Source organism: Elaeis guineensis, chromosome 1 (genome assembly GCF_000442705.2).
Source record: "Elaeis guineensis isolate ETL-2024a chromosome 1, EG11, whole genome shotgun sequence".
NCBI lineage: Eukaryota > Viridiplantae > Streptophyta > Magnoliopsida > Arecales > Arecaceae > Elaeis > Elaeis guineensis.
The window spans coordinates 27,168,184-27,188,948 of NC_025993.2; the positions used below are offsets into that span (position 1 = coordinate 27,168,184).

The window sequence follows — 20,765 nt, forward strand, 5'->3', positions numbered from 1 at the left end:
CTTTAATCTAATAATATAATATAATATAATATGGTATAATACGATATAATATGATATATTATAATAATAACAATATAATAATATATAATAATATAATATATTGTTAGATATTAATATATTATAATATGTTATAATATCATAATATAATATAATATAATATTATATTATATTATTATACATAATAATATTTTTATCATACTATACTAATAAAATATATTTTATATATAATAGTATATACTAATACAATATATTATACTATATTGTTATATATATAATACTATTATATAATATATATTATGAGATATTAAAATAATATATGATAATAATAATGTAATAATATATAATAGTAAAATAAAATAAAATAATATAATATAATATATTATATTATATTAATATATATAATAATATTTATATAATAAAATATATTATAAAAAATATGGATAGACCTTAGCAACTTATTTAAAAAACTGTAAACAAACATGAATAATAAATTTTTAAATTATTTTTTAATATATAAAAAATATAAATAACTTATTTTTTATCTAAATATTATTTAAAAAATATTTATTTAAAAAAATATAAATTTTTAGATAAATTTTTATCCTCAAAAAACGGCCTTGAGGGCTGAAATCACAGTAACGGCCGTCATTTTGCCAGAGCTTTATTCCCACCTGAAAGCGAGCCCTGACTCGACTCCAGACGGCGTCCAGATCTCCAACCTATTTGGACCCGGGTTTGGTAAACGCCAAGTGGATCCTACGGCTATAAAAAAGCGAAGGTCGCATGGCATCATAGCTTTGTGAAAACGAGACGGCGTAAAGCGAGCGATCGAAGAAGACGACAGCGAGGAACAGTCCCGGAGCTCCGGCGGCCATGGCGTTGGCTTCTCGCTTCCTCTCTCGATCCCGACAGGTACCCATCCCTCTCTCTCTCTCTCTCTCGATCTCCGAACAAAACGGTAATCGCCAGCTAAACATCGCGGGATCTGATGAGGACGGATCTTTCGCGATCTGCGATGATGTCTCCACAAGGTTTCTCGATTCGCGTTGTTGTTTCTGATCTCTTCTCGATTATTTTACAATAAATCAGTATTTATCCAAGATTGTTCTTCTGGAGAGTTTGTCTAGGGTTCTGCATTTCCTTTCCATGATTCTGGAAATCAAAGCCCTCACTTGTTTTTCATTTTTTTTTGGGTTTTTTTTTTCATTGAATCGTATTGCTCTACTGGAAGAGAGTTTCCTTTTAGGATAGGAAATGATGGAAATTTTAATGAATGTTTTCTGGTTCTTGGTTTTCCCTTTTGGTCCAGGATTCCTGTTTTTTTTTTTTTTTTTCCCCATGCTGCGCCTGAAATGTTGGTTTTTATATGAATTCTGACTGTAATTGGATGCCATAAAATTGCTTTTTTTTTCCCCCCTAATTTATGTGTGTTGTGATTTGATCTTCATGTGTGTAGCAATAGTTCTATTGGTCGGTGAAAGACAACTACTTGGTCCTTTTGGATGAACCGATATCACATGTTTCAATCTTGAGTGGAATAGTCTCAACTTTCAAGAGTCACAGCGATTTGTTAGGTTGACATTTTTATTCTCAAAATGGTAACCAAAAGCACCAGGTTAAAGCTGACAATAGTGAGAAATCTCTCAATTTCGGAATGCATTTTCTTAGGTTGACACCTTGTTGCATTTGAGTTCGGTCAGTACTTTGATGCTACCCTGTCGCTTGTTGTGAGAATTTTCTTTTGATGTGTCTACTGTTTGTTTGATTTATTTGCAGATATTCTGCTAGAAGTAGTTTCTACTTGGTTCTTGTTGTTTACCTTCAACCTCTGTACTGTTTATGAGTAGGCTGTTTTTGTTAAAACTTCATTTTTCTGTACTTTTGTTTTAACAATCCTGTTGTGAGATTTCTAGGGATGCAACAATTTGTTTGAGTCATTAGTTTTTATGTATTTATTTTCTTGCTGACTGTTTAGTTTGATTTGGAATGAGTTGCTAAGATTTCCTTGGACAAAATAGGGATAAATTAGGATTATTTTGTTCCCACCTCACTGTCTATGGTTATATCTTCCTGACATTTGTGATGTTGCAGTTGTATGCTTCTCAAGTTATTCTGCCTCATGAACATGCTGTATCAGTACGCTCCTATGCCAAAGAAGCTGCTCCGTCCAAGCTACCTCCCCTTAAAGGAGATGGTAAGCAGATTAAATGGGTATTCTTTTATTGATTTTATATGAAAGGCTGATTAAAAGATAGACTTTTGTTATGTTTCAAATCTTTTAATTACATTTTGTAGAAATTTATAAAATCGTTCAAGCTTTCTGTTTCTTTACATTGATTGATTAGATTTCTACAATGACTAGGTGTTCAGACAATTATGATTTAAAAATCTAATGAAGATCCTGGCTTTGTTTAAAGACTTTTGTTTTCTTGACAAGCATTTTAAGGAGGTAACTATTATCTAGTACTTTATATGCATTTTGAGGAGGTCATGAGAGAGGGTTGTAATATTGTTCAATAGGTTCTTTTAGATGGTGCCCCATGGCTTTTGAGTAGGAGTGCCTTTCTAATATTCTATCATGGCTGTGACAAACCTGCTTGTTAAAAGAAAACTGGTCAAAGTGTCTCAATGTTTATTCTCCTTTTACTACAGGTGTTTATTGTCCATTTTTGGATGCTATTTTGCATGCCATAATGATGCGTCTTTACTAGGATGTTCATGGTGACTGGATTTTATTTAATTAATGGCTCCTACTTGCTATTGTGTTGAATGTTCTTGTCAATACTACTGTCACCATGGTGATTCTTCCAGTTGCATAGGCTTTCAGGCCTTAGTTGTGGCCTAGGTGGAAACAACCTCAGCAAGAATTCCTAAATGATGGGGTTGCAAAATTCCCCAACAACACCTATTGCTTCCTGTAGCCCCATTTACTTTTGCTGCTTACAATCAACATCCAAATGAATTTTGTTATTTCATCCATTAAATATTGTTCATGCTGGTGTTCCCATTGCAGCTTGTGAGAAACCTAATTCTTTCTATTGATCATGCCATTACATAGTTTACTTATATGGTTTTATATGTTTATATAAAGTTCATTTAGTTGTATGTCAAGTTACTAAATGGTTTATTTCATATGTGGTTAAGTATGTCAACATAGGTACATACACTATTTAGTATAGGAACCAAGGTTCGTTGTTTCGGTACCAAACCCCGTATCGGTAAAATCTCACTATAGTGTGGATATGTGGTATAGTACGGTATGTTTATGTTAGTACAGAGCTGTTCGGTGTACCTATTCAGTACAGTATGCGGTATGCCCCATACCGTCTAGTATGGGGCGGTATAGTGAACGCTAATAGTAACCATTTGTGCATTAACTAATGGAATATCAGTTTCTACGATCAAGTAACCCAGTGTATTCTCAAGTATTTGTATGTTAAGTGCATTGGATGCTGCACAAGTTCTTAAGGCGTAATATACTTAACGTAAATATTAAGAACAAATGTTGACTACTGACCCTAATTGATGTGAGATGGCAGGGGCTGAGCCACATTTGTGTTGGGGGGCCATGCCCCCCATCCAAAAAAAAAAAGAAAATTCTGAAAAATTTGTAAGCCAAAGACTTGTCTCAAAAATGCTCGGCAATTCTGCTTACATTGCTTAGCCCCCATGAAGTTTGGAAAGAAAATCCTACAAGCCCCACTTTCTATATGGTATTTTTTGCTGCATTTCGTGGTATCTTGAGGTTTTTTGAAGCCATGGCCTCACATGGGTTAGTTTTATGGTAACTATCGGCACCACCATGTATGTCTCTTATAGGAATGAGGATGACAATATGAGTATGTCTGATTCATATGGAAACTAGGAGATGGAGATGAATGATTAAAATTCTTTCTGAATTTGTATGGGAAATAATATTCTAATTTGTATGGAGGCTAGAGGACCGAACCAATGATTTATGATTCTTTCTTCACGAACTCCCTATTAAAACCATTCCAAGTTTCTTATTTTTATTTTTTCTATTCTAATTTTTTTTGGGAACTCGGAGATATAGAAGCTGTTTATATTCTTTTATCAAGTCAACTCTTCCACACCCCTCTCTCACTATCTCAATTCTCAATGTAGCTTGGATCCTTCTCAAACTCTTTTATCTTCCCTTCTGGTTATTCAATTTTGCAGAGGAGTTGAGTGCCACTTTAATTTTATTAATTTTCTAAGCAAATATTTATAAATGGGTTCTCTTGGTTTATTACAACGGCCCATGTAAATTTGTGCAATCTTCTTTTTTTCATGGGTTAAATGATTGAAAACCAGTTAGTATCATCAACATATTCCTTCATCAGCATAAGTTATTGCATATTTTTGTTCAAAAATTTCTTATTATTTATTATAATATTATAAAGAATATTCAAATGTCATCTTTCGTTCAATTAAGAAAATGAAAGTCAACATATTTGAATTAATTACTACAACAATGTTATTAATTTTGTTAGAGAGAACCATCCCCCTAGAAGCATCAAATCCTTGTCCAATGCTGGGAGAGGGCTTGCCCCTTTTCTTTGAACATGGATAGACATGGTGCCTCATATCCTTTTCTTGTGTTCTTTCCTTCTCTTGTTCTTCCTCACTTTCTTTATATATGTCATATAGAAGTCTTTGATTATGGTTTCTCCCTTTTCAATGCCATCAGTTCTTTTTCTCCTTTTCTTCTTCTTAATTGTTTTATGACGAGTGAAATGTGACAGGAGTTATTAATATTTTAAATTTAACTAGAGTAAAAGGATGGTTAACTATGCCACAAATATGTAAGCTATTTTCAATCCATAAGTAAAAGGATGATTAACTAGGTGAGAAATGAAAATTCTGTTCCTCACCTTTGTTTTATAGAATTTTCTTTGATTTAGCACATGATGGAGTTCTTGTAAGTTTTTAGTTGTTATTTTCTTTTCATTTCAGTAACCAATCAAATTTAAAGAAACTTGAGTCTCATCAACAAATTTGCAGTCATCTCATTGATTTCGCACTCATTCTTGATCATGTCAAGGGAACTCTTACTAGAGAGAAATCTGGTGCAAGTCTTTCTGTATCTCCTCTTCTGATTGATTATTGTAATGAAATATATGCACACTCAAAGTTATATATGGTACAACTGATTGCTGTTATTAAGTTGTGATTGGTGCTTTCAAGCTCTGTATTGAAAACTAGATATTCATAAATTGTATTTAAGTAGTTAGTCATCTTTATGTATTTAATTACTGACGATTGCTAATATTTTTCTACTGGTAGAGATGCTGAAGAACATCTTCTATGAGGTAAAGAACAAGTTTGAGACAGCCCTTGGGATACTGCGAAAGGAAAAGATCACAATTGATCCTGATGATCCGGCAGCAGTGGCTCAGTATGCAAAGGTTATGAAGACTATTAGGGAAAAGTAAGAGTTTATTTTGCTTCCGAAGAGTTATTAGTTGATGAAGCTTAATTATCAATATTCTGGCATCTTGTGGACTCTCCTTGCTCTATTTGTATTTCCTTTACTTGTTGAAGTGCCTCAGTATTGCTCTTGCTTCAACTTTTAGAGAGGTGGATAGAAGGTCTCTATATGGTTCATCTAATCAGGCAATATTTAGAATTACTTTCTCTGGTTTTCTATATTGGAACCTGTTGCTTGGTATTTGACCATGGAATTTTGATTGTAAGAGAAGACCAGGATCATATGCCGGTTAAAATAGTTATGGCCATCATTTAACTATGACATTAGCTATCACTGTAATATTAACTAATAATGGTCGTCTCTTTTATAAAATAACATATGCAGAAAAAAAAATGATTGAACAGTGAAACAATTTCTTTCAGAGTTGTTGCTGTTGTCACTTGACTGCTTCATAAGAAATCTCAATACTGAAAATTTACTTAGAAAGAATATAACAATAGGTTAATGTTATCAAAAAACTTGCATCTGACAATTAGATCTGTCTTCTATGATCTTATCAAATATTGTTAGTCAATTTATGATATGTTTTGCCTACACTAGAAAGAAAATAGAGTGCTCCCTTTTGTAAATTTTGTTTTGTGGAATTCGTACTTACATTACATTTAACAAAAAATTCTTTTATGAAGGGTACTTTTGATCTTATGAAACAAAAATTCTCTTGGCAACCTCTGTCTATTGTTGTTACTGGCTAGCTTGCTGTTATAATACAGAAAATGTATAGATTTTTATCTTTCTCTTGTTTATTTTTTAGAAGGCTAAGGATTGGTTGTTTTTAGTTAAATATATATAAGGATTGTAGTTTGTTAGCATATAGACGGTTTAGGCTCTCTAGGAATCCTAAGTTGAGACAAATTTTGTCGGTTGAAGTCTTATCTTCATTATAGGTAAGTCGAGAGTCCTCTTGTGATTAGAAAACATTGTTATAAGTTGTTTATGGATGTATGATTATGATTATATGAGTTATCAACTTTTTGTGACTTATGGGCTGTGTTGAATGAATTAGTTCCTTCATGGAGGTTTCATTTTCTATATCTAATCATATCTCCTTGATGCTCCTTCATCCTCATCCTAATACTTTTCACAAATCAATGATTTCAGCTGTAGTTCTGCTGTCCATTACAAAAACACCAAGAAGTTTGTCTGGAGTAGATTTGAACAAAGTACCACCTAGACACATTTTTAGCAGCTCATACTTATATCCGGAGCTGTCAGGTTTGAGATTTTTGTTAGTCTAGACCAAGATTTGCTGAACCTATACCAGAAGGTGTATTGGCCGTTGACTGGTTCGGCATGGTACGATTTGTAGGATGCTCGTACTGTACTGTTTCGGGACGTATCGAAACAGGGAGAGTTGGAGAGGGAGGGGGGGAGGGAGGAGAGAGAGAAAAAGAGGGAGAGGGAGGGGGCGGGGAGGGAGAGAGAGAGAAGGGTGGGCGAATGGGGTTGGCAGCTGTCAAAGAGAGGATAGAGGGAGAAAAGGAAAGAGAGAGAGGGGCGGTGGGCTCAACTTATTGATTGGGGCTCATCGGCTAGGGTTTCGAAGGGTCTTCATGTGGCGGAGCACAAGAAGCCTCATGTTGATGGGATTTTGAAAGCATTGGTCATAGGCAGAATGTGAGAAGGAATGGGTCCATATCCTTTTATTTCATCCCAATTGATCGAATCTAATCAATTCAACTGTTGAATCCTTTTATTTGATTCGATTCGATCCATGGATCTTGAAGTTGTGGGGGATGGTTTAATGGCCCAACCAATGTGCATGACCAGACCATCCTGGATCAACATCAGTTCGGTTCGGTATGGGCTGAACTGTCCGGTTTGGGGTTGGTTTGGCATACCATGTTCTAGACTAGTTGAAACCATTTGGTCTGTTGGTTTCAGTCCATTTGCGGGTGCGAAGGAATAAACTTTCTTTGATAGAAACTGGAATTTGGATTGTTGAAGTAAGATATCAACTTTGTTGTCTAGACTGAGAAAAGGCTGACGCTTTTCATTGATGTTCCTTATTGCATGAAATTTCAGGAGATTGTTAGGTTCCCAGCCGGTGTGTCAGCTTTATCCTTTCGAGGGTAGTAGTTCATTAGTTGATTTTGGCACTGTTGCATGCCATTACTATCTGATTTCTTTTTTTCTTTTTTTTGTACCGTTTTCACAGAATAGGTTTATTGTCATCTGATTTCAAGTTTGAAAGATTAGTTTTTTATAATCTGGTCTTTATGCAGAGCAGATTTGTTCTCAGAATCCCAACGAATTAAATACACCATTGAACAACAAACACAGGGCATTCCTGATGCTCGGACATACTTGTTGACGCTACAAGAGATACGAATCAAGTATGTAGTGCTTTTTGCTTCTTGAATCTCGTTGTTTATTTTGATTGATTTCTACTTAATTTGCTGGACTCTCCATATGCATATCATACCCTTTTTTCTGAAGTTGGTTAACTATTTTTCCATGTATTGGTATGAGTGATGGATGCATTAACTAAATGTTACCACTTTTTTCAATATCCTTGTGTGATGTATGTCTTCTTCCACATAAACCAGTTAAAACAAGCTGTTCATCAGGGAAGTAATGTTTAATTCTCTCTTTTCTTGGTTAAGAATTGGCTTCTTAAATTATTAAGAAGTGTAATTTGATTTGTCTAGTACTTAATTTTTAGCAAGGTAGAAAATTTGAAGATAGAAAAAATATGTAGAGGCTAGGACATTCATTAGCTAGCAGATTGCAATTGGTATCATGGGAAAGCATCATCCCTGCAAAAAGTAGCATCTGCATGCAATCACGAGTTAGTTGTCACGGTAATGGTTTGATATTGTGTAGCCTTGCTCAAAATGGTTTTTAAGAAGATAGTATTATATGAATGAATATGATTTCCTTGGTAACAAAAAGGCATTCAGGCTTTCATTGTGACAAAACTCGGCAATAAAGGATCAAATAGTCTCATTTATAATGTTTCATATGAACCTTAATAAGCGAGATTTATTTTTTCTAAAGCCCAATGATATCCAATCTTGTCTTCTTTCCACAGTAACTTTGTGTCTGTATCACTTTTAAAATCAGATATACTTGAATGTTGGTTCGTAATAAGGGGATAAATCCAAAGTAGTCTAGCCATGAGAAGGTCGTAGAAATGTGTGAGCAATGTGCTTGAGAAAACTATGATCTTATCTTTGAATTGTCTACTTATAGTTACTAATATAATAACTAGATTCCACTCATCCAATGGCTTAAATTTTATTTCAGTTAATTTATTTTTGATATATTAGAGGAGAACATAATACACAGGTTTGTAAAGTGATCAAACAAAATTTATGTACCCCTCTTTGTATATTTCTCTGCATTTCTTGATCTTTTCTATTTCATCAGACCCAATGCTATGAATTTTTTGTTAGTGAGCTTCAAAAATATATAGGGATGAAATTATATTTAAATGCTTCTGTGAGAAATCTACCATCTTTTCTTATTATTGGGACCTTATATAGTTCCTTTTTTTTTTTTCAGGAGTGGCCTCACTGATGACCTAGGTGCTGAGGCTATGATGATGGAAGCATTAGAGAAGGTTGAGAAAGAGATCAAGAAGGCACTTATGAGGTCTGACAAGAAGAACATGGGTCTTCTTTTAGCTGAGTTTGACAAGATCAACAAAAAGTATGTAATGCATGATATCTTCTGGCACAGCAATGATGTTGTTCCACTCTTTCATGAGAAATTTGCGCTCTTCCTTGTTTGATGCTTGTAATTGCTTTTGTCTGTATTGTAGACGCCACTTTTCTTATCAGGTATATCAGTTATTTGTTTGCACTTGCATGGATGCTGACCAAGGACATTAAAGAACTGTCTTATTTGAACATAATATACTTAGAAATTGCTTTCATCATGTTATCTATATTATAACCACTCTCTGGTTACATCACCAATGAATTATAGCTTTACAAATTTTAGCACTCATATTCTAGGGTCATAAACTGTTGACATCTGCTGATGTAGGAGGCATCACACAATTCTTATTTTATTGACTCTCACCTGCTCTTGTTTTCCCTGTTTACAGTTCCCAGAAAGCTTTTTGTTGTGACTTTTAACGTTCTTAATTTCTGTTTATGAAACTTCGAATTAGGCTTGGCATTAAAAAGGAAGATCTTCCCAAGTATGCGGAAGAGCTGGAACTGAAAATTGCCAAAGAGCAATTGCAGGAGCTAAAGAAGGATGCTCTGGAGGCAATGGAGACCCAGTTGAAGAGGTTTGTATATTTATGATCTTAATAGAAATATTGTTTCTCTGCATTAAAGGATCTTGGGAAAAGGATGACCTATGCATATGATGCATTTTGGTGTATAAACCAAAAAATTCGGCATGTGAGGTTCTTGCTGTTGAGACCTTTTCAGCCCAAACTCGTAGACAGCCATCAAAGACTTCATTGCATTGGCTATTGGAGCATTTATTAGTTTGCTCTCTGCATCAGCTTAATTTTAAATCTGAATGCAAGTAAATATATTTGTACTTCAAAGTTCATTCAGACAAATATGCGAGCTTGCTTGTGCTTTATATTATCTAGGTCTAGCTAGATGCTTTAGGTCAATTGGGAGGCCTGCATGTTTGACTAGACCAGATAGAAATGTCTGGTAGGACATGCACTGATGGACTACATCCTTTTGATACATTCTGACTATTAAAATGTATGAATTAAGTGCAAAATTATATATTTAACTGGATTTGTGACAATGAATTCAGCTAGTATAACTTGCTTTACATTTGTGTTTTATGCATCTACCTTGCTCTTTTTCTTATAATCGATATCGACAGGGAGGAATTCAAGGATGAGCAGATGGTAGACGTGAAATCACTGGACATACGGAACTTCCTCTGAGATTTTTATGTCTTTTATGATCAAAACCTTGAGGGCTTTGTCCCTTTTCTCTGTCTTCCCCCATATTTTCTAAGAAGTGCGTTGCTAGCAGCAATATTGAAGAAATGCTGCTTAGCGGGCTTTCTTTGATTTTGTAATAAAACAACAGCCAAATAAGCCGCCAGTCATACCTATGGGCACTAGAGTTTGGTTTTCAGTTTATTTCTTAATTATATTTTGGATTTATGGAGTGTTGCTTGCACATTTCAGTATGTCTCGCCATATCAGCTACATCCTGGTCAAGTACCCGATGGACATCCGAGATTCATTGTACTGTTGGCAAGCAGGCGTTTTTCTTCTGCCACTAGAAAGCAGGTGGCATGATGAGGTTTGAATTGTTAGCCAAGGGGAGATCAATAAAATACATTGGCACGATGCGATTCGAGCTTTCATATCCCACACTGCTTCAAAGACATACCTTCCATTGCTTGGTGTTGCCTAATAATCATTTCCTATTTTAAGGTTCAGCGCTCAGGTCTTTTGTCCATCTGACACTATTCTCTTTTAAGCTTAAGTCCTGGCTGGTGGTCTCAGTTTGTCGTTGCATGTCTTGGCCTACCGAAGCCCAGAGCTCATATCCATAATTTGCCCACAGTAGAGCTCATATTCATCATTTTCTCTTATTCATATCTATCTGCTAAAGCAGAATTTATATTTTTAACTGTAAAGAGTGTTGAGTGCATGATGTCTACCGCGTGTAATGTTTGAGGATTTGATACGGAGAGCAGTTGAGATGCCACTGTAGGTCATGAGGTTACAAGTATAATCCATTGGGAGCCCTCAATTTTGTCTGGAAGTTGGAGTTTAATTTTCAGGGTTAGTGTTTTGGAAGGACTTGTGTAGGCTTGTGCCTGATCAAAATCTAAGATCGCCAGCACTCCTATGCAAACCCATAGCATTGATGGCATTGTGTCACATAATTTTATGCTGAATGCTATGATACATCCAATGCACTCTGCAATGCAGATTTGAGAGCATGGTGCTACGACTAAATCCAAAGGCAATATTCTGAGCCGTGCTCCCAATGCTAGGAAGCTATATCAGAAAGTAGAAACAGAATAATAGCAGCAAACTTAGCTGCCTACAGCTTTTTGAAATCAGTGACTATCATTCAAATCATTAATGAGGAGACATTAAAATTGGTTTATACTGAAGTTAGGAAGGGCTGTCGGCTACCATTCAAGAAGCAGACCAAGGCAGAGATGGAGGATCGTAAGATGTTGATAGTAACTGTGATAACTCACCTTTTCTGGTGCAACATTAAATATTTTTTTACACTTTCATGTAATCAAAGCCCCAACTACATTGTAGCCCAAGGTAATCACAGATGATTCCATGTAATTTCCAACCTATAAACGTAAGTTCGAAGTGCTGCTATAGCAGAATATATATTACATCAACAAAAAGAAAACCTAACTACAGTAGCATTATCTATGCACCAGATTAGAAAAGAAAAAGCTCCAAGTTAACGGTCTATAGGAGCATTTATCATGCACTAGCATTCGAATCAAGCAGGGCAAAGTACTCTGCTAAGGCCTCTCCTTCCTTTGCTACTTCAATGTCATAGTCTGCCAAAGGATCTCCAGTTAATTCTTTTGCGATTTCACCTTCCATAGCTTCATCTCTCTCAAACTTGTAATTTTCTTCCCCATCATCCTTTTGACCGTCTACATCTCTCTCATCCATATGATTATCGGCAGCAGCTCCTGAGGGGCCTTCTTGATCATGTGTAGGCGGATTGCTATCAACTTGCTGGTTGTTCCCTGAAACTGCAAAATAGAAGTCTCAACATGCCAGCTAATGTACATGACATGCATAAACAAGAGACTAGTGCTAATAAAAATATTTTTAGTGACTTTTGGTACTGGCAGAAATACTAGTTAGAGTGTTGGTAACATTGGCATTGATTTTTCCAGCGAAAAGCGTAGAACAGAAAACCTGCTGATTGTCTGGACCCCATTAGCATATCTGCAGCTCTTGGTCTTGATACCTTCAGCTTTTTCCTCGACTCAAGTTGATTCTGGAAGTCAAAAAGTCTCTAATTAATTGATCATTGCATAATGCTGTTGAAACTACAATTTTAGAGAAAAAACAAAGTACCTGTAGGACACAATTTCTTTCAGGATCTGTCAAGAGATCCAATGCTTCTTCAGTGTTGTTCTCATTCAACCGAAGAGCCTCTGCGGCAAGGTGCCTCTCAAACCTAAAAAAGGAAATCAACTTGGTGTATCAAGTAATTCAGATTCTGGTTGTAGAACACAACTACTCAGACTCCTGAAAGATGTTATAGGTAACCAAGTTTCACGAGCACTTAAATAGCACGTGATACCCTACCCCCATGGATGGTGCATGCATATAGTAGTATCTTACTTAAGCAAAGCCACCAACAGAGAAAATTGACCAAGAATTTTAAGGAAAAGCCAAAGTTCCTGTACAGCATAGCAGGTAAATAATGGATTGGAGTTTTAGCAGCTTTGCACCCTCCATATACCATATCACTGATTTTCAGAACTTTGAGATGATCTTCAGTGTTTGGACCCCCATTGCGCTCCTAAGCAAATAACCAAACAAACAAACTGAACTCCCAAGCATTTGGGACTAAGCATCACAGATTCTACTTCTCAGGACTGTTTAATTCAGTTCTCTGGCTTACAATTTCAGACATGAAAATAAGCTTGAAGCTCTCCCGTAAGATCTAGCTTTCTTCCTTTTTTTCTCTAGAATCTAAGTTCAATCTGAATTACCTGTTAAAATGGGTATGCTTGCCAAAAGACCAGCCCTGTGAACTTGACTAAGGTTAAGATGAAGTGTTGCCAGCTCTTATTTGATATTTGACATCTGGCAATGACGATAAGGCTAATCCTTTTAGTAGTGATGCATGCATAACTTCTACCTAAATGAGGTTCTGATCATATTTGAACTTTGACCATTCTTAGCCCTGCTCAAATCCATAATATGAAATGACTGCACCAACGAAACAAACTGAACATCAGTTCCACTTATCTATAGAGTTCCAGCACAAGTCAGATAAAGAAAAATGTGGATACCAGAAGAAGATATGCTTTGGCATCAAAATCTCATGTTTCCTGACTGCAAGCAACATACTTTCTAGGTACAAACTACATATCTAGCTTGATTGGAAAAGCCAAAGAACTCTTGCTAAAATAATCTTAAAAACTTCAAAACATAAATTTTCTAGCACTTGCAGGCCAGTGATTTAAAAATAAATAAAACTGTGAACAATTATGTTGATCCAATCAAAATGCTCAGAGGAGGATATCTTAAGCCTTAACTTCCCCAAACAAGCTAGGGATCAAGCTGCATCTTGTCCAAATGTTGATAGTTCTGAAGAGTGAAGGGATTTCTTCTCAACTTTTTCTGAGAAATATCTTGCTCATGGTTGGTGACTAACCAATAACATTTTCTAAAGGTGGATCATCATCCTACATTTTAGTTCATTGCAATAAGTTCATCCAGTGTCTAATGATCCCTAAATCCTGGGGAAGGAGATAAGAGGTGTATTGCTTCAAGCATATCCAACATCAAATTCTCTTTGAGGGAATCCAAGATCAAAATTTTCAATGCCCAAGGACTCATGCAAAATTTGTCAGAAGGGGACAGTAGAAGGAACAGGCAATCATAAACTCCATGTTGTTCAACTGGACATGAGAAGTCCTTTTAAGTTTTGACCATACATGTTTGGATGCATAGGCAGATGTACAAAAAATATGATAACTGGGGCCCTATTTAGTTGCACGATAACCCTGACTGGGTTAATATCTCTCTAGCAACATCTGCTTGTCCTAGTTGACACCTACAGAACACACTAATTCAAAGATATGCATCAAATGGTACTATCAATTAGTTGGGACTTACGAAGACATCTGTTACTACCACATGCTTGTCATGTCATGGTGACACATCCACAAAATTTCAGTTAGATTCCTTTCATGGCACACATCTGGATTCCATATGGTCCACGAAATATATTTGTTTCCTTCCCATTGGACACCTACTTTGACCGGTAATTGGTACACAACATAAAAAACCTACCCCCACAGTTTGCAAGTTAAACATGTCATATTCTCATAATAAACTGTCACAAGCAGACGTACATGGGAGGATGGGTTCCTTTGGACAAATTAGCAAGAAATAGAGACAGTGTGAACATGTTACTGAGATAGGGATATTCTTTGAAGCCGGAGATGGTGCGACTTTAATAGTATAGCAAAAGCAATTGCAAAAGAGAAATCTATCACTACTGCAGGAAATGGAAGATGCATGCAATTTCTTTGTAATGACTTTAAAGAGAGATTCGATGAAGATACATAAAGGGGAAATAGAGAAAGGTTTGTCTCCTAAGGATTTGGGTGAGGAGGAAAAAGAAAAGGGAAAGTTGAATCTTACCTTTCCCATATAGAGAAAAGGGAAAGAAAGTACTATAAAAAAGGGCAGAAGGGATGTAAATTAGTCAGTCTGTAAAATTTCCAAAATTTCTTTTGGAGTATGATGGAAACGCCTTAAAGATAAGTTACAATATCTTGATGTTTATGGAAGGAAAATGATTTAAAACAACATATTGAACTTCCAAAAAAAAAAAAAAACAAGAAGAATAAGAAAAGAAAAGAATCACTTCAAACACAAATGAGCAGCATTTTGGAGGCTTATTTGTCATGATTAGCACCACAGTATCTCCCAAGTCGTTGTTGGTTCATATAACATATAGAATTCTGGATACTGACTTTAGGAAAAAAAAAAGGGTATACTTGCTGAAGCAGCTTACCCAATAGAGACCAGCTCATTCAACTTGTTCAGATTGACAGCCTTGTTCTGAGGAGTTCTACCATATCTCTTCTGTTCGCTGCAAGTTATTATCAATGATCATAGTTTATAAAAATAAACAAAATGAAAAACACCACATAAAGAACATTCTACGGATCAGTTGTTGACTTTTACATGATCTCTTGTTGTCGTTGAATATCCTCCTCTCTCCTGCGAGCTATCCTTGCCCGCTCCTCAACCAAAAAATCAACTGCTACCTGAATATCTTGACCCGTCATTCTTAGTGCCCTTTTTGCTTCCCGCTCTTTGTAGCCCATGCCCATCAACAATGATAAAGCTTCATCCGACACTTGAAGCTGAAGTTAAACAAAGACAATTGAACAAATAGATTAGACTGAGGCAGAAAAGGGCACAATGTAATCATTGCGGCAGAAAAGGACACAAAATAATCATTCTCAATCTGTGAAAAGATAGTAGTTACATCTTTATTGTTCAAAAAAAGAAAGAAAGAAAAGATTGACAGAATAGTATTCATGGCTTCACAGACACATGGAAGGGGAAAAAAAAAAATCAGTTGATGCCCTATGAAAAGCAACAGACCTGAACATATTTAGCTTGTGCAGAGCTCAGCGCTCTACGGGCTTTTTCAAAATGGCCACTGTGATAAGCCACCACACCTTCAAGGAGTTCCAGTCTCACATATCTGTTTTACAAGGTCATGAAATAGATATATGCTTCAATGGGAGGAAAGTTTGCTGCTTCCCTAAAGAAATATAATGAAACCATCCTATCACCCCTGTATAAAATAAATGGACAAGTACTGTGAAAGAACCTCACATGGCAATCTCTGCATGGCGACCAGCCTGGAGGAGTCTAAATCTAGTGGAATCTTTACCATGTGAGCGTTCAAACCCTTTTCTAGCCTTTTCCAGGCGTATTCCTGCCATTGATAGGCATGAGATGTCCCGAAGCATGAAGTAACACCATACTATATCTAGTTGAAGTATAGGCACATTGTCAATCATCTGGAGACAAACAGCGAAAAGAGCCAAGTCACAGATATCAGCATAATGTTCATTGTTGAAATACTTATGGAAAAATGACTGCCTTAGATTACCTCTACAAATTTAGGATCACAGAGAGAGAAAGCCTCCTGCAAATACAAAATTACAGATAGTTAAATTATATATAAGGGTTTTCATTAAATTATTTGAACTAGTTCACAAATGATGGTGTATTCCCTTGAAATTTTCATAGCAAGTATGATGGTCTAGCTATTAACTTTCTTGCAGAAAGAAGAATTGTGAACAGAAATGACAGCAGCATTGCAACTAACCTCAGCCATATATAACACATCCAATGCATCCTTAAACATTTGCTTTTTAATAAGACTTTTAGCATTTGCATGGAGCATCAGACCCATCATGATTGCCCTGTCAACCACAGTACAAATCTCTCATGAAGACAAGTAAATCACAGCTAAGAAGACCAGTCTGAAGACATAAGCATATAATAGCAGACTAATGTGAGATTCAGAAAATATACCGTCTATCAGACTCAGAATTAAAGACCACTTTCTGACCATTCTGATCTTCAAGTTCTATATTGTAGTCTTCCATCGGAAGTGAACCATCTGCATGCCTATCTGCCAATGCCTGAGTGGCATTGCTGTCAAAAATTATGCTGTAAGCTAACAGTTTTTCTACCAGAAATATGTTATGAACTGATCAATAAACACCATGAAGAGTAAGATTGCATGCATCCAGGTTGGAGCATTATTGTAATATGACTGATATTTATAGATCATTCTTCTGAAATAAAGTTATGAGCCATAAAGAGATTATAACATTTCAAGAAACACAGCAACCTAGATTAGTTATGGTGAAGCAAAATGGTGAAATAGGAAAAGCTTAATGACACTTCATTTAGACTTATTTTCCAGGGTAAGCATCAAACTAGACAGTAATATATGTATCACCCAAAGCATGATTCAAACAGACCACAAGGCAATAGGAAAGCAAGATTTGCACGAAATATACTACAGGGAGAGGAAACAAGACCATATGAACAATTTTTAAGTCAAAGAACACATAGTGATTTTATGTGTTCTTTGAATAATTTTTTATCAAAAAATTGTAGAGGATGGCCAACAAAAGACAACACCACAATACATGTGCACATCAGGGGAATTTAAGCATTCTAGATAGCAATGGGAAAAGTAAAAGGTGTCCTTTTGATATATGAAATAGTGAATGAGGCCATAGTTGTGATACTTAACAAGTTTCAACCGCTGATGGAAAATTGGATTGGGCACTTCTTCAAGATGCCGAAGAAAGGTAGAGAAAAACAATAGAAAATTCTATTGAATTCTAGCATGTGAAGAATGCTGGACAAACATTAGATATTTTGGGAAAATACTAATATTGTGAATCAAATTAAGATTGTGCTTATATGCATTGTTAAATAACATTATAAAGATTGTGATTACATAATATAGCTAAATGATGTGGACCTTACGATAACCTGTTTTTTAGAACTTGAAAAGAAACAATTTTCTAACTGAGGAAAAAAGAATTGTTATCTTATACAACTTAATCAAGTGGACAAAATGACAGAAAATAAAGCAAAGTTAGAGAATAATTATAAAGGAGAATAACATGATTCAAGAAGTTAGAAAAATAGAATAGGAAGGCATTGGTAGTATCATGGATGTGACTGCAGATTCTGCATTGGTTTGGTTAGCTTCCATAAAAAGCACCAAACATGTTCAACTTCATGGTCGTCGTTAAGTTATTTGGTACGTAAATATTGTAATAAACTAAAATGAGTCTGTATGATTTCAAAAACAGAACATGTTGCAACAACATCATCTGTTTGGTTAAAATACTGATGGAGAATATTTAATACCACATCAGGAACCAATAAAGGTATATATTGGCAGCTATTTTAAAGACAATGAGCTTGCGATGAACCAAAATATTTCATGATATCAGTAACCACATGTTGTACTTATTTTAATTCTATTGGAGAACATAAAGAAGCACTCAGCTGATCTTTTCAAGAAAACAGACTTGCAACAGAAGCTTTGTATTCAACATCCATAAAAACATCAAGTTTAATCCTGAGTGTTAAATTCCAATGTCTATTTCTTATAATGCGGAACTCTATATTGCAGTCTAAGGATTGGGTTGTTATATTCCTATTCTCAGTGGTTGTTTCATGGACTTAGCAAGATAGGTCTATTTTGACACTTCGTGATACTATACCAACTAAGAACTAGACCAGGACAGGCACCGGTACCAAAATTCTATTCCCTCCTATAAGATAACTGAAAACTTTCAAGGAACAGTAAAGATGAGGAATACATTAGTTTCCTACCATGACAGTATCAACCACTAATTCATACTCCTCAATTCCCCTAGAAGTCATCAATAAACAGGTCAAGGAAGACCTTTGTAATAATCTGAAAACCCTTGGAATAGCCTGCTGCTTGCACTAACAAGCCCGCAACCATAACTAAATTGCTCACGAGCAAGTCTAGCAAGAGTTAACATCAAATTACTAATTTAGGGTTTGTTCAGACTTTGATTCTTCTCACTAACCAAAGAAAAAACTGTAATCCAACATACCAAATAGCCCGAGAACTCAAATACCTCTCACTATATCAGCCTATTCCAACTTAAAAACCCCTAAATTCAATCAGCATTCTGAAGTTACTACTCATCTACACTGCAAATTGTAACCCAAACAGCGCATGATCATAAGTTTCTTGTCTAAATTGGAAACTTTTAAGCATTGAACTGCCAACCCCACCAATAAAGCAGCCAAAACCTACAAGAATCCCAAAACGATGGACAGAAAGAGGAAAAGGAGAAATCTAACTGGATTCTGGTGAGTTTCTTGCTGCGCTCGGCCTCGGCGGCCGCCTCTTCATTGAGGGCCTTCCCCCGATCGGCCGCGACAACGCTCGCGAGCACCTTGGAGTTGTTCTTGAGTCCCAATTGGGAGAGAGGACGAACCTCCTCGCCGTCCCGGAGCACTTTTCCGCCGCAGATCAGGTTGATGCAGTCGGGAGAGCCGCCCGATCGCCGCGCCACCTCGGCGCGGAGCATCGGGAGGGTCCACGCCTCCAGCTCGACCTCCAGGACCCCGGCCCACGCCCCGGCGATCCTCAGCTTCGCCACCGCGGCGGACGGCGAACCCGGGCTCTTCTTCGCGTCCATCGGATTGGAATTCCAGGGGCTCTTGGGCGATTACTTCAAGGCGAAGGTTGAGGAGACGACAATGGAGACAGCGGGGGATTGCACGAGGCTTTATCGATGGCCTTTTTGGATTAGTGCGACGCTGACTGACTTGGAGAGCAAGGAGCATTGAAGGCCTTTTATACTTTTTGCCAGCGGGGAAGGTCGGTAGTTTGGGTTGGGTCTGACTAAATCCGTACTGAATCCTAAGTGCTTTACTTTCGGCACTGAATGTGATTCTTAACTGGACCCATTTGGGTTGGGGTTTGGATTTAGGGTTGGGTTTGTGCTAAAAATATTAACCGGATTCCTAGTTTAGCCGAGTTAATCTAACATTATCCAACATTATTGAAAATCTAACACATAATGATACTGATGTTAATAAAAAATACACTTTATTAGTATTGTATCATGCTCATATTCTACATGGATTGTTAGATTAGACTAATATTTTAATTAATAAAAAATATACTTTATTAGTATTGTATCATGCTCATATTCTACATGGATTGTTAGATTAGATTAATATTTTATTAATTTCTAAAAAATAATAGTAATTTTATTTAAAAATAAAAGTATAATCATTAATGATCTCGCTATATTATATTTAAATATCTCCTAGATACAATATTTTTCTATATTTTATTATATGCAGATTAGATTGTAGTTTTAATTTTTTAATAATATATTATTTTTACTATATCGATAGATATGCATATATTATTACAACATTGTATATAGTGATAGTATATCATAGTACTAATATCAAAAATTTAATTTAAAACATAATTAGGTTATTATATCTACTATATTATATTATACTTCTATTATCTATTATATTATATATATTATATATTGCATTTGAAGAACAATTGAAAGAAAAAAAGAAAAAGTTGCATCCCATGTAGTCATAAATAAAATATTTACGACTCAATGAAACTCTGGAGGTCTTGTCCTTTGCTTGTGTGAGAGAGAGAACCTTAGCTAGGTCCAAATCCTTGGAAATATATCATCCAAGATTCAAGCACAGATCCTAGGGAGAAGAATGTTTGATTAATAGGGAATTGACTATTCACCAACCAAATAATGTCAACCATGCTGCTTTACTAAGCTATCAACTAAGAACTTGTTTGGGTGCCTATACGGTCTATTCATTGGATGTCTCTAAATATCCAAAAATTTAATGGTAGCTAGTGATGGAAAAGAAGAATTCCAAACACTCAAGAAGCTTCCAAATAATCCATCTTGAAAAAAGTAGATATACTAGATTTGCTACTATTTACATCTTATCTTAACAACCCAACTAATAGTCTATAGCAAACGCCATGTGGATCAAATTTGATGG

The 20,765-nt window shown here is 35.8% G+C and overlaps 2 protein-coding genes across 2 annotated transcripts; one reads left to right on the forward strand and one right to left on the reverse strand.

The window, feature by feature from the left end:
• The first annotated feature begins 753 nt into the window (after nt 1-753).
• Nucleotides 754-10,599, forward strand: LOC105034245 (probable ATP synthase 24 kDa subunit, mitochondrial). The gene is made up of 7 exons (XM_073251530.1): nt 754-912; nt 2,092-2,194; nt 5,287-5,431; nt 7,714-7,824; nt 8,996-9,142; nt 9,609-9,731; nt 10,295-10,599. The coding sequence occupies exons 1-7, from the start codon at nt 874-876 to the stop codon at nt 10,356-10,358; spliced, it is 732 nt and encodes a 243-aa protein (XP_073107631.1). The 5' UTR covers nt 754-873; the 3' UTR covers nt 10,359-10,599.
• Nucleotides 10,600-11,615: 1,016 nt separating this feature from the next.
• On the reverse strand, nt 11,616-19,528 carry LOC105034246 (uncharacterized). Its single transcript, XM_010909318.4, has 11 exons — nt 19,062-19,528; nt 16,725-16,847; nt 16,516-16,612; nt 16,297-16,332; nt 16,017-16,204; nt 15,780-15,882; nt 15,354-15,535; nt 15,181-15,258; nt 12,498-12,600; nt 12,336-12,417; nt 11,616-12,166 (listed from the first exon to the last, which is right to left on the reverse strand). The coding sequence occupies exons 1-11, from the start codon at nt 19,400-19,402 to the stop codon at nt 11,886-11,888; spliced, it is 1,614 nt and encodes a 537-aa protein (XP_010907620.1). The 5' UTR covers nt 19,403-19,528; the 3' UTR covers nt 11,616-11,885.
• Nucleotides 19,529-20,765: the final 1,237 nt, after the last annotated feature.